The sequence below is a fragment of the Papaver somniferum genome, unplaced genomic scaffold (assembly GCF_003573695.1).
Source record: "Papaver somniferum cultivar HN1 unplaced genomic scaffold, ASM357369v1 unplaced-scaffold_29, whole genome shotgun sequence".
Classification (NCBI taxonomy): domain Eukaryota; kingdom Viridiplantae; phylum Streptophyta; class Magnoliopsida; order Ranunculales; family Papaveraceae; genus Papaver; species Papaver somniferum.
This window is the reverse complement of record NW_020639929.1, coordinates 2862974-2877287: the sequence shown is the minus strand read 5'-3', so window position 1 is coordinate 2877287 and position 14314 is coordinate 2862974. Positions and strand designations below refer to the sequence as shown.

General features: G+C 35.7%; 1 protein-coding gene across 1 annotated transcript; it reads right to left on the bottom strand.

Moving 5' to 3' along the window:
- Window positions 1-2346: 2346 nt before the first annotated feature.
- Window positions 2347-6882, bottom strand: LOC113341302 (proteasome subunit beta type-4-like). Its single transcript, XM_026586229.1, has 8 exons — window positions 6788-6882; window positions 6644-6695; window positions 6509-6555; window positions 6207-6283; window positions 3850-3979; window positions 3274-3433; window positions 2944-3129; window positions 2347-2678 (listed from the first exon to the last, which is right to left on the bottom strand). Exons 2-8 carry the CDS (start codon window positions 6647-6649, stop codon window positions 2565-2567), a joined length of 720 nt encoding a protein of 239 aa, XP_026442014.1. The 5' UTR covers window positions 6650-6695; window positions 6788-6882; the 3' UTR covers window positions 2347-2564.
- Window positions 6883-14314: the final 7432 nt, after the last annotated feature.

Below are 14314 nucleotides of genomic sequence, written 5' to 3'. Positions count from 1 at the left end.
ATTAATACGGTTTTGTATGTTTATTTAATGACAATGTAGTTTGTATCTGTTTAAATGATGAACATGGGGAACTGGGTGATTGCAGGGGGGAAATGTGGGGGGAAATGGATTTTGACCAGGTCAATGAAGACTTGACCTTTTTTTTCTGTTGCAAACAATTAGCAACGACTGTGATATGTTGTTAATTAGAACCGGAACCAATAACATTTAGTTCCGGGTAGGGGTATTCATGTAATTAGCAAAAGCTTAGCAACGACAGATCCCGGTTGCGAATAAACAAAGTCGCAACGGCGCGTAATCCCCGTTGCTGACCGAGAGTCGCAACGGAGCTTATGTCGTTGCGAAAAAATGTAACACGGTGTTTTGCAACAGGGATCTGTCGTGGAGACCCCAGTCAGCAACGACCAGAGTCCGTTGCTAATCCCTAAAACTGGTGTAGTGTTGCATCATGCAAACCATGTAATATGTTACTCGGAAATTTTCACATGATCATATTTTGACATTCGTCAAGAATATAAGATGAACTTGGTCGAAGCGAAAGCTTGCCAAAACATATTTTGAGAAATATGTAAGCGAGATAAACTCAGCTCGAAATCTCAAATGTGTATAATAGAAAACTATATTGTAATAGGACTTGTGTCTCAATATAGGAAATAAAGTATAAATAGACTTTCCAAGTGATAGATGAGTTTCAGTCTCCACATACCTTTTGTTGATGAAGTTCCACAAGCTCCCCTTAGTAGTTCTTCGTCTTCAAATGATGAACGTCGTGAAGTCTAAGCTCACAATTTATGTCCTAGTCCGAGACATCTATAAATTGGCTAGAAATCAAGACTTATAGTTTTGATCACTAACATTGACAAACATGCTTGAGATAGCAATGCATGTGAGTTCGACCGAGCAGTGCTCTAACATTGACAACGGGAGAAAATCCATGACGACCATTATCATTGTAAAGTTTCAACTGTTATACTCATTTTCCTTCGACAAGTTTTAAAGTTTCATTCGACAAGTTTTAAAGTTTCAAGTTGTACTCTTTTTGCTTCGAAAAGTTTCAAGTGTTGTAGTACTCTTACAAAACAAATATTTACTACACGTGTTATCTCATAGTGACAAACATCCTCTACGCATGGCACCAACATCTTCCATTAACATGCACTAAGTAATATAAATACTGATATTTGTCTATGCACTTCAAGGAAAATGAAAAAGGAAATCAATATGATCTCCCCTTATTTACTGTTTCATTTTCTTCCTAAGTGTATATGTGTCAATATCCTCTGAAAACTGAATATTCCACAGACAATAAAACTTTTTTCTTGGAAATATTTATAGAATGAAGTTTCAAGTAATGCTAAACTAGTCAGATTTATGAGAGAGGTATCTCTGAAATGTCCCTTTGGATGTGGTTCCGACGAAACTATTGAACACCTCCTTTTCACCGTACCTTTGCAAAATCTGTATGGGACTCAAACCCAAACCATGTACATTTGAATTTTGACGGTTCTGTTACCTTCTTAGACATATGCAGAACTTGGTTAAAGAAGCCAAGTGTCGATATCCCCCTAGGGATAATTCTAAAAAAAATCTGGTTTATATGGAAAGAAAGATGCAATTGGGTCTTAGAAAAGAAACAGTGCCTCAATTAGCTCTAGGAATTCAACACATTTGACTTACTGGCATTTAGAGAATCCAGATAGCACTGATGCTCAGGAAATCTTAGAAAAATAGGCAAAAGAACCCTGGAAATTGCCCTTATCTTCTTAGCTAAAAATCAATGTGGATGCAACATGGATATCAAAAACTGACCCTACAGGTATCTCTCTAATTCTAAGAAATGACATAGGTGATTTCAAACAAGGAAGAGCATGACCCATCTCAGCGTCATCCCCAGAAGAAGCAAAAGCAATAGACTTATTGCAAGCAACACAGCCAATTTCAGCATAGAAAGAAATTGCAGGAATCTTTTTGGTTATTTGAATAGGGTCTCTTCTCCCATCTCGTGACATAATCTATGGAGGAAGTCAAGTATAAAATCAGTTATGTTCAAATTTCTTAGGTTTCTTTTTCCTTTTTTAGATCAGCAAATAATCCTGCGGATGTTTTAGCTAAAAAGGCAAGACTGTTTACATATTTTCTAAAGTGGGAGAACTCTCCTCCAATATGTATTATTAAGGCCTTAAAAGTAGATAAATCTACTGCCAGGAATTCGATTCCCCCGGCAATAGATGGCTCTACTTCTTTGTACCACAGGTTTCTAACACCCCAAGTTAGCTTCTCTTAACCTGCCCTGGTGGCATCTTTTCATAAAAATAAATAAAATAATAATGTAGGAGTACAGTGAGCTAATGTTAAGTAATCTCTATTATTATAACAGTTCTAGATTTTTAAGGAAGTTAAGATTAATATAAAAAAAAAAGTAAGAAATGAAGCATAACTTCATGGATCAAGTTGCCGCAACTTATCATTTCTAGTTCAACAAATGTCTAATTTTATCACATGTCATGAGTTTCTTGATCCATATACAGGGGATGTCAATGTCAAGTCATTAAAGAAGAATCTAACTACCATGAACCTTGGGCACCCTTGGTCGGATCTTTGAAGGCGGACAAACCCCAGAAAGTTTTCAGAGAGTAAGGCTGTGAAATTGTGACCCCTTCTTCAGTAATGTTAGAGATCTGCAATTTCAAAATCAAACATGTCACCAAGTAAGTTATTCATTCAAATAAAAGTAGCAAACAATTTGTGAATTTAGTTTTGAACTGCTGACCACGTTTTAAGTCAGATAAAAATATCAACAACCCAAATTAAAATGAACACCGTGATGTGGCATTATCCGCCATAACAAAATAAAACTAGATTTAAAATTTTGTTCTGACAAAACTTTCAGCTAATTCGAGAAATTCAGAGACATCCTGATGTGTTTCAAGATTAAGAACGTACCTGAAGCTTGTTGATTGCAGATCTATCACGATAAAGAAGTACAAGCATACACTTCTCCAGTAACTTAACAGCATCCTCAAAGCTCATGTCATTACTATGTTCAGCACGGAGGATTGGCCGAGCCAGATGATTCCCAAAGCCGGTTGCTATGTGATCGTCTTCAAAATGCACTCCTAGCATACTGACCTACAAAACATTAACAAGAATTCATGCTTGTCAAGTCAATAGGAATACATAGATGAAACTAATGATCAGCAAACCAAAAATTGAAGTACAAGAAATCTCGGACTTTAAACCAAACATTAACAGATGTATGGTGTGCTGCATTACCGTGCCAAGATATTTCTTGCCATTTTTTACTCCACCGATGACAAGTGAATTCCAAAGTGGATCAAACTTGTTACGCCTATTATACATCACCCGAGTTAAATAGTTGTGAATCTCTTTTGGGCCCAAAGAATTGTCATCGTCCCACATGTTGTCGTACAAGCTGAAAATCATCAAAACACACAAATTATCTATTAGATGGAAGATGACCCAAACATCCCACTGCCATTTAAAAGGTGAGTCAAGGAACAGAGAGTGCAACACCACTACATAAAATGTCTTCAATTGCATGTACTTTAAAATGAAGACAGTTATGTAAGGTCGCTAAGATAATGCATGATCTACTGGAAATCACTGATCACTTCAGTTACATAAAACATAGTCTTGTTGGTGCAAGTGGTGAGACCAGTGATTCCAGGAGATCCATATGAACCTGTCAATTTCCATCCGAAGATTCTAAACCAATAATTTTCCTGTTGTAGTAGATTAACATAATTTCAAATGATTCAAAACAGTCGTAACAATACTACATAACATGACTATAGATGCATGTACTTTTTATAAAAAAGACGGTCTTACATAAGTTCATCAAGATAACGCATGATCTCCTGGAAATCACTTATTTCTCCACTGGCACCGACAAGAGTATGTTTTCCAACTGGTTTAACTCGTTCCACGTTCTTGTACCGCAGAGTTGAACCATAGGAACCTGTCAAATTCCACTCAAAAATTCAATAAATCAATATTTATTTAAGCTACTGTAGACTAACATAACTTCGGATGCACAGAAAACAGTCCTAACTGCCGATGAAGTAGTGACAAACACGGCAATTTCAATGGATAGATATGCTACAATAATACTGTCAGAATCAAGAGAGTAGACTATACGCTACCTGGCATCCATATACAACCTCCTAGGGGCTAGGGGTAAATGTTAAATACCATAAACCAGAAGAACCTCATAATTTAATTCAGTCTCACACGTTAACCTTTCAAACAGCCTAGTTGTAGAAAGCATACATAACTATGAAGAATTTCATCCATATAGAAGACAAACCAATCCAAAACTTCAACTTACAAATTCTAGTTGTACAAAAGAAATAGAAGCACAATGTTAACAATACAGCCTTTTACAATCATTACTAAAAATGGTCAAAACAGTACCTCTGAAACATAAAAGAGTTTAAGTAAAAGAAGAACAGTTATAAGGCCATAACATCCCTCGAGTAGTCAGCCTTGCAGGGCACCTATTTTTCTTTTATTTTTTTGACGCGAAAAGGGCCAATTCATTAAAAAACAAATATGTCAGCAAGAAAAAAGAAAACAAGCTCATCGAGGAGCAACTCACAACCTCCAAAAATGAAGGTCAAAACACAAGCTCTAGCAAGAACTGCCTAAAAACCATCAAAAAGAAAGCATAAGCGGTCACTCTTTAATAATCCACATTTTCATCCTGAAATGAGCATTTGACTGCGTCAATTTGCTCATCATAGTCAGAGTCAGAGTCGAAATCTCCCATACCATCAATCAGGGGCATATCCATCTCTGATTTAGCACGACTCTCCAACAAATTTCTAAACCTCATCATAGGATGGCCAGAGATACCCAAAAACTTTTTAAAAGCGATTTTCGAATCTATTTCGGCCTCACTAATAGCAGAAACTGAATTGGGAGAGAAAACCAAATCCTTTCCTATAAGATTTTTCTTCTTCTTTTTTCGGATTGTATGTTGAATCAAGTCCATTTGCAATGGGAGACCAACCTCCGTATTCTCCTTCTGAATCGAATCAGTAGGTGGAATTGGAGTTGAAAAATCATTGACCACTGAACTAGATTGAGTGCCCTTAGGATCATGGTTCTCTTCTATTCTTGCTTCTTCAACAAGAACTAGCTTTGTGTCCAAAAGAGCAACACTTAATTCCACAGGCAAGTCCATAACATGAACACCATCGATCCAAAGAGGAATTAGGCTAGGAAATGAGCAATCAAAACTAATCTCCACACACACCCTAGCATATGTAAGTCTAGTTTTCTTCTTCGTACATTCATCCATCAAGAAAACTAGCAATAGAGCTTAAACCTAGTTTGTTCCACAACTAAATCAAAATCCAAATAGGTATTGTCTGCATCTCCGCAATGGACTGCTCCACTAGAGGGCACCAAGGTCTAACAATGAAAAGCTCCCTGTTCTATAGCAACTCTTCTATCTACCTCATTCGTAAAATTGAAAACAAAAGCATCATCCCCATGGATTGAAATTCAACTGAAGATTCCGATGTCGTAAACAGAGAAGACCAATTCATTCCATGCCCTATTTTGTGTGATTTGATTCCAGTTGATTCCTCTCTAACCTCTTGACTAGATATCTGATTTAAAGAACTAGATTTTGAAACCTTAACACCAGATGCTCCATTCGAAAGAGCAGAAGTAATCAATCTTGGAAAATCTTCAATCTCGTTGTTCAATTCTGTGCTAGTGACTAATGATTCCTTTCGAAGTCTCTGATTTGATCTATGCAATGGAGAAGAAGAATTCTTCCCCATACCAAAACGCGAAAAAAAAATTAACCTAGAAAAATTGCACTTTTTTGCTATGCCACGTCATGTTTCTCCCACAACACTCAAATTGATTTTGCTGCCAGTTTGGATTCCCAGGCCACCTGTTCTTAAACAGATAAAGACTAGTCGGAACTAAGTTCCAGGTTCTAACCTTCATATCAAATCCAGTTTCTATTGACTAATACTGATGCATACTCTTTTCAAATTTAAGAAAAAAAAATCCTCCCCCTGATTAATAGTTGCAACTCAGCTAACTTCATAGTAAACACAGGTTCACTTTCAGACCTAGCAAGGCATCGACATATACTACTTGTAAACAATAATCTATTAAACAACATAAGAATGAGCACGATTGGAAGAACAAGTTTCACAACTGACCTCCCATATCAGCAGCCATGAGAACTCCATCTCTGTACTTAATACCTAAAACAGATGTTCCAGTAACATAAGGGCTCCTGCACAAACAAACATCTTGTATCATAACCCACCACACCAAATTATTCAACCATAACAAAACCCCTAAAACCAAAAACCAGATTCAAAATCAATTTTGCCCTAATACCCATACAACAGTCAAAATACTTAACCCTAACTCTAGCTTTCAAAAATTCCAACAAATCAAACCTCATGACTCAAAATACTAAAGAATGGTCTGAAATTAGGGTTTACCAAACACTTACAATGTTCTTGACTTGTTGTCTTCCGGGCCTAACAAACCTTCGATTCTCTGCATAAACCACAACAATACAATCAATTAGAGATCTAAACATGTTAAATTAAACAGCAGTGAAGATCCATGACACTGAAAATGTTACCTCCATTTTTTTTCAGCTCTAGAAGAGGGGGAAAATTGAAAAATTAAACGCACTGCACATAAGATTAAGAGGGAAAAAATTGTAAGGATTATAATTTAAACCAGAAATCACAGCTCTGCAGCAAATTGACAATCCTAATAATACCTTTTTTTTTAAGATCGATTGAGAATGATCAAACCTACTGAGCAACACAAAAATAATTTAACGCCTAAGTTTTTAAAGAGAGGGGCGGAGCCAAGAATTCTATTAAAGGAGAGAGGCAATATATTTTTGGGTGGACCGATATACCCACTAGATCGATATACCCAATTTCGTTCGAAACGGCCCAGCACTATTCGTATCGCTCGAAACGGCCCAGCACTATTCGTTTTTGATACAAATTCGTGAATTCTTCGGCTTGGGGGAAAGAGTCGAACCCCAAAAGTACGTGGTTTCTGCATGTTCTTGGTTGATGATGCATCCTTCTCAATAATTGGTAAGAGCTAAATTGGTGGTATAGACGGATCAGTACACGGTAAAATTGTTTGTTTTTTGCCCATTGTGTTAAAGTATGACCAACAAAATTACATAACCGAGGTTGGAAAGTAAACAGACAAGCAACTAAATAGGAGAATAAGCATTCGTTCTTGGATCACCATCAAGCCTTCTAGCAGAAAATTGGTCAATGAGATCCTTTGTGTCACTCTCAATGATAATGTGAGTAAGTTTTTGTTCCACAACTTTCTTCAGAACCGCCTAAATAGTTGTAGATTCTGCTTCATCCACAAAATCAACATCAAAAAGTGTTGATGCACAAAAATAAGCTTTATTTGAAAAATCCTCATCACATAGCCTGCACTATTATCCAAAGAAGTTTCATCAAAGACATCATCGATATTGCATTTTATCCATCCAAAAGGACCAATAGTGATACTAGAAGAAATCTGCAGTTTTAGTTTCCTAATCAAAAATAGAACTCTGGCTCTATTAATAATTGCAGAATGGGTTTCCTTAAAGTTGTTAAAATTAAACAAGATTGTTTCAACAATTCCAAAGGGACCATAAGATAGTAACAAACAAAATTGACATTCATTAGGTAGTTCAGTAACAAGATCAATATCCAGAAAACAATCCAGTCAATTAAGGATTTATCCAACAAAGTATTAATGCTAACGCAGAAGGAGGAAAAAAACCAAACATGACTAGCAAGCCGACATAAAACGACAGCATGCATGACAGACTCATGAGGATCAGAGCATCTAATATAGTCAACAAAACTCATAGGCGTTCTAGTACGGAGAACAGTTCTAGAAGCTTTCGAAATAAAAACCTAACACGATGTGGTACTCTAAGTTCATAAATTCACTTCCAAAGTTTACTACAAGGGAAAGACATAAGTTCTTTATGTCCTAAATAAGCAGATTTAGAAGAAAACTTGCTATTCTTTGAAAACTCCCAATCCCTCCTATCAGGAGTGAACAAATGGCTTAAGCGAATGATGACAATCTTCTTAACAAAGCATCATCGAAATGAGTATTTAGTCTACTAATATTGCAGGCCCTAATCTCTAAATTAATGAAATAAGAGACTTTAACACTATTGGGTCCTGAGAGACCAACGGGTTGGGTGAAGCAGAACCCAAGTTTGGTATTCACTTATCAGTAGGGATCAATAAATTTCTCATCTCCTACAGTCCAATAGAAAAAGGGTTTGATCAACTCTTTTACAATATACAGACATTTCCAAGTCCAGGAGGAGCTACAGGTCATTTAGCATTTAAGAAATCAGTTTTAGGAAAGTAATTATCTTTAAGAACAATACCTAACAAGCAGTTGGGATTTTTAATAATCTTACAAGCATTTCTAGCTAGTATTGTTAAATTATTCAACTCAGTTTTTCTAAAACCTAAACCTCCCTCAGATTTTGGAGAACACAAAATATCCCAACCAAGCAAATAAAGTTTCCTATCTTTAGAGTCTAGGGTTTCCCCCCACCAAAATTTACAAAAATGGGAATCCATCTTCCTACAAGGATATTTAGGGATAACAAATGCTCCCAACTGGTACAAAGGGATAGCTTGACCAACATGCTTAACCAAAGTGGTCCTAACATCCTGGGACAAAAGTCTATGGAACCACGTAGGAATTCTAGCATCCACTTGCAAGATCCCCATAAGCTTGAAAAGCAGTAGGAGTACAAACATATTTCTCTCAAACATATTTCTCTCCTAGATCACGATTATGAATATCAAGAATACTAGAAAGTTGCTACATAAAATATGCAGAGTTTTTTTACTGAACAAGATTCCGGATTTATCAAAATTTATTTCCTGACCAGAAGCCAAATAATATTTTTTAAGATAATCTTTTTTGGTTTGAAAATGTTTAACATTATCTTTAGAAAACAACAAAGAGTCATCAGCAAATAGAAGATAGATAATGTTAGGGACATCCTTACATACTTTTATGCCTTCCGCTAACCGCTTTCTAGTCAGAGAGTCAATAAAAGCATAAAAGGCTTCATAGAAAATAATGTATACGTAAGGAAACAAATGGTGTCCTTGTATCAGACCTCTATATGGTTTAATTAAACCAGAAGGACTAGTAAAACAGAATAAGATACAGTTGAAATACAGTGGTTGGTCAGATTGACCCAGTGGTTAGATAAACTCATTTTAAAAAAAAAACTATTGGGTTATTTGGTTTTTGTTACTCAGGTTTTGACCAAAATATGGATTTGGTCTAACATTTGTCGATCATTTGCGTTTGGTCTAAAGACCAACATTGACCCGCGTTGGCTCGGTTATACGGTGACATGCCTAACTATTGACTTGGTTTATTTTTTGTAAACCCCTTAAATTATTATGTATTTTAACAAATACCCTTAATTCATTCTCAAATCAACAACAAATATCTTCTCTCTGCCGACATAAGAACCCTGGAAATAGATAGAAAAGAATCATTGATTTTCAAAAACCTATAAATTATCGAAGAAGCTAATAGTTCCATAAGAAAATTAGATACATACATGAGCTTTATAGTAACAAAAAGTACAGACATCAATCGTTGTTCCAGAATGCAAACAGTTCAAACATCAATCCTTGCTTTGAACCATCACTAGAAGTTCTTACTCTTCAAGAAGGTAACAAAAGATCTGAATATCTTCGATCAGCTTATATCAAGTAACAATGGGGTTCATCAAGTTTGACTACTGGTACCCATTCACCTCTTGAATTAATTTCCAAAATCCTAATCAACAATAGATACACACCCTTGGTTCAGTTTTGATTGAGTGCAAACTTCAAACATTTATATTACAAAAATCATCAGAAATGAATCATAGGATTTGTTTAAAAAGATCAATCAAATGTATTTGGTATGGAATTTTCTTCTCTTGTAATGTAAGAAGAACTGTTTGACTGAATTTTATTCTCTTGTATGGAATTTTCTTCTTTTGTATTTGCCACTGCAACTCATATCCATTGACACCATTACATCTTCAATTCCAGTCTCAATATCCAATCCAACAAAAACTCATCTTCAATTTAACAGAAGATGCTTGAATTTCTTCTCCTAATCCTTCTTCGAGACTCTCACAAAAAACAAAAGCTGAATCAAATAAACCTGCTTCGCCTGAGCCCAATTATTCTACCACATACCTAACACCACATCAAACAAACCATAACTTGGTATGAACCCTAATTTCTGATTGATTTTCCTAATAACCTAAAATTAAATCCTGTATAACCATCCATACTTCAATTAAGAAACAAACCCATTAGAAATTGGTCAATTTCACATCAATATTCGTATCTAAACATCAACCAATTGAAAACCCTAATTTAACTTACCATTTTTCTAATTTTTCATGATTCTCAAAAGCAACATCTCCTTCGTAATTCATAGAAAATAACTGCACTTTCAACTATGTAGCTTCACTAGTTAATTCACTCAAATTAACTCAGAACTTCATCACTCGAAAAATAATAGGAAAAGAAAAGGAGGAGGAGAAGAAGAAGAAGATAAGATACCGGGGCTGCGAAAAAAATTATCATTTTGGGGGGTCCTGGTAGTGAGTACACAATAATTTAAGGGGTGCACAAAAAATAAACCAAGTCAATAGTTAGAGACGTCCCGATATAATTGAGTCAACGTGGGTCTTTAGACCAAACACAAAGGATGGACAAATGTTAGACAAACCCAGGTTACGATCAAAACCTAAGTACCAAAAAACAAATAACCCAAAAATTTCTCAAGAAAAGAACATTCCAGTTTCGCATAGGCCTTAGGCATGTCAATTTTAATGGCAGCAATGCCATCTTTACCTTTATGATGGTTAACAACATAAATGACCTCATTAGCTAGCAGAATATTACCAGAGATACTTATTTTAGGAACAAATGCATGCTGACTTTGGGAGATAAGATTATCCATGAAGGGTTTTAATCTATTGGCCAAAGTTTTTGATAAAATTTTGTAACTGAATTTACAAATCTCTATAGGTCGATATTGAGACACCAACTCATCTAAAGGAACTTTAAGGATAAGAGTTGTGTTAGTATGATTAAAAACTTTTGATATATGCCCAATTCGAAAACAAGTCTATGTCATATCAACAACAACTTCCCCACGATATCCCAATATTTTTTGTAAAACAAGCCAGTAAAGCCATCAGGACCTGGAGCTTTCTTACCTTCATTTGGAAAATAACATTCTTAAAATCCTTAGTAGTGAGGTGAGAGTTTAAAAAGAATCTTTTCTTCATATGAGAACTTTACAGGAAGTTCCTGAAGGATTTCATCTTGGTATTGCTGGAGATGAGAGGTATATCAATTTTTGAAATAATCAATAAAAGGGTTACCAATACTATCCCTATCAGTTAACATGGTTCCAACAGAGGCATCTTTAATCCAACTAATGGCATTTATCTTCCTTTTGAAAAGCATGTCTCTATGAAAATAGTCTTCTTCCATGTGACACACTTCTCTGGATTTTTCCTTCCAGTACAATTCTTCAAGGTTTTACAAGTATACAACTCAAGCTCTAAGTCTAAAAAGAGAAGTAGAAGTCAGTTGGGGTGGAAGCTTGGATGTCAACCAGCTCCTCTCTGGTAGTAGTTATGTTGGTTTGAATATTACCAATGGAGGATTTATTCCAATATCTAAGACCATTTTTTGTACTTAAGAGTTTAACTTTTAGTTTAAGCTGGAGATCAGACCACAAAATTGACAAACCAAGAATTAGCTATGATATACCTATAAGTTGGATCTTCAATCCTCATGTCAATGAAATTAAAAGGTTTAATATGCATTGGACAGTGGTCAGAAGAGTCTTTAGGTAAATTGTTAACACAATAATTAGGGAATAATTGTTCAGTAATTTGATTTATAAGACATCTATCAAGCCTCCCAAGAATAAGGTTAGGGTCGTGCTGCATATTAGAACAAGTAAATCTAAGACCATACAATCCAGGATCATGCAAAGCAAACATATACAGAAATTCTAAAGGTTATATAAATCATCATCATCGATCTCTAAGCCACCATTCTTGTCATCAGTACCTAGCAAGGCATTGAAGTCGCCTACAAAAAAGACTGGCTCATTGGAGGGTGTCGGTGGAAATTGGCATTAACTATCCCAAAAAGCTTGTCTAATGATGCTATTAGGTTCACCATAGACAAAATGAATATGGAAAAGTTTTGGGTGAATAATAGCATTGGCCGTGACATAAATGCGCCCCTTGAACTGGAAGACAAAATGACTTGAACGGTACCAAAGACCAATGTTCAAGTATCAATTGATAGATTCAACGCACAACCTGTGATATTTCAAATATATAACAAAATATAATGCGGAAAATAAATAACACAGACAACAAAAGTTTTGTTAACGAGGAAATCGCAAATGCAAAAAAATCTCGGGACCTAGTCCAGATTGAACACACAATGTATTAAGTCGCTACAGACACTAGCCTACTACAAACTAACTTCGGTCTGGACTGTAGGTGAACCCCAATCAATCTCACAGTGATCCAAGGTACAGTTGAGCTCCTTATGTCTCTGATCCCAGCAGGATACTACGCACTTGATTCCTTTAGTTGATCTCACCCACAACTAAGAGTTGCTGCGACCAAAGTCGAAGACTTTAATAAACAAATTTGTATCACACAGAAAAGTCTACAGTAATAGATAAATATGTCTCCCACAGAAATACCTACGAGTTTTGCATCTTTTGATAAATCAAGGTGAACAGGAACCAATCGATAACGCGGACTTATATTCCCGAAGAACATCCTAGAATTATCAATCACCTCACAATAATCTAAATCGTATGATGGAGAAACTAGATATTCTAGAATCACAAACGATGATATGAAGATGTTTGTGACTAATTTTGTATCTTGCCTATCAGAGAAACTAATCTCGAACCAATCTTACAATTGTACTCAATACGATAGAAACAGCAAGATCAGATCACTCAACTACAGAGAAAATAGTTGGGTCTGTCTTCACAATCCCAATGAAGTCTTCAAGTCATTAACCTATAGGGTCTCGAGAAGAAACCTAAGGTTGAAGGAGAATCGACTCTAGCTTATGCAACTAGTATCACACAGGAGGTGTGGGGATTAGGTTTCCCAGTTTCTAGAGTTCTCCTTTATATAGTCTTCAAATCAGGGTTTGCAATCAGTGCTACCTTGGTAACGAAGCATTCAATATTCACCGTTAGATGAAAACCTGATTAGATTCAAGCTAATATTTTCAACCTTTAGATCGAACTTAGCTTGTTATACACAAATTGAATGCACGTTCATTTAGGTTTGTGTAACCGTACCTAAACGTGTACACCTAGTTGGTTCAACAGTGGTTAACTAAATGGTTAGCCATATGAGAACTTTCATATCAACCATATTCATCTTCACTATAACTAGTTCAAATGACTCAAAAGAAATAGTTAGAGAGTTGTTCAATTGCTTAGATACTATAGAAGTACACAAGATACAATCGAAGCAAAAAGGGTTTTGATTCACTCGAATCGATTCATGAACATTATATCCACAATTAGAAAATTGCATTCCTTAATATATAAATGTTTCAGTTCATGAAAAAACAAATTTTAGAAAGTAACACGCTTAAGTATGCGTACTTAAGTTTGTTTTGATTTTCAAACTCAGCAGAAATTCACGGACATGAACTTTCCGCTAGTATGCGTACTTGGTAACCGGATTGAGTTGGTTTTGATTTCCAAACTCGGCATAAATTCACGGTTGTGAACTTCCGCCAGTATGCGTACGGGTACGAATACTTACCTAGTCTCCATCAACCATTCAGTACACACACAAGTATGCATACATTTGGTTCCCGGTTTTGTACTTATACACTAATGTGCGAACACGATATATGATTAAATCCAAAGATTGCTACATATTCTAAACTCTCATTTCAATCATTGAAACATTCTTAGAAAATGTTATATAGTTGTTGTTCACAAACTATTTTTCGTCAAAGCGATTTTCAAGTGATTGAAAGTAATATGACTTTCGTCACCAGTAAAGATGAAATTGGCCAAAGCGAAAGCTTACCAACACATATTTATAGAAATATATAAGCGAGATAAACTCGGATCGAAATAGCAAATGTGTATAATCGAAGTCTATATAACAATACGACTTTTGTCTCAAGATAGGAGATAGAGT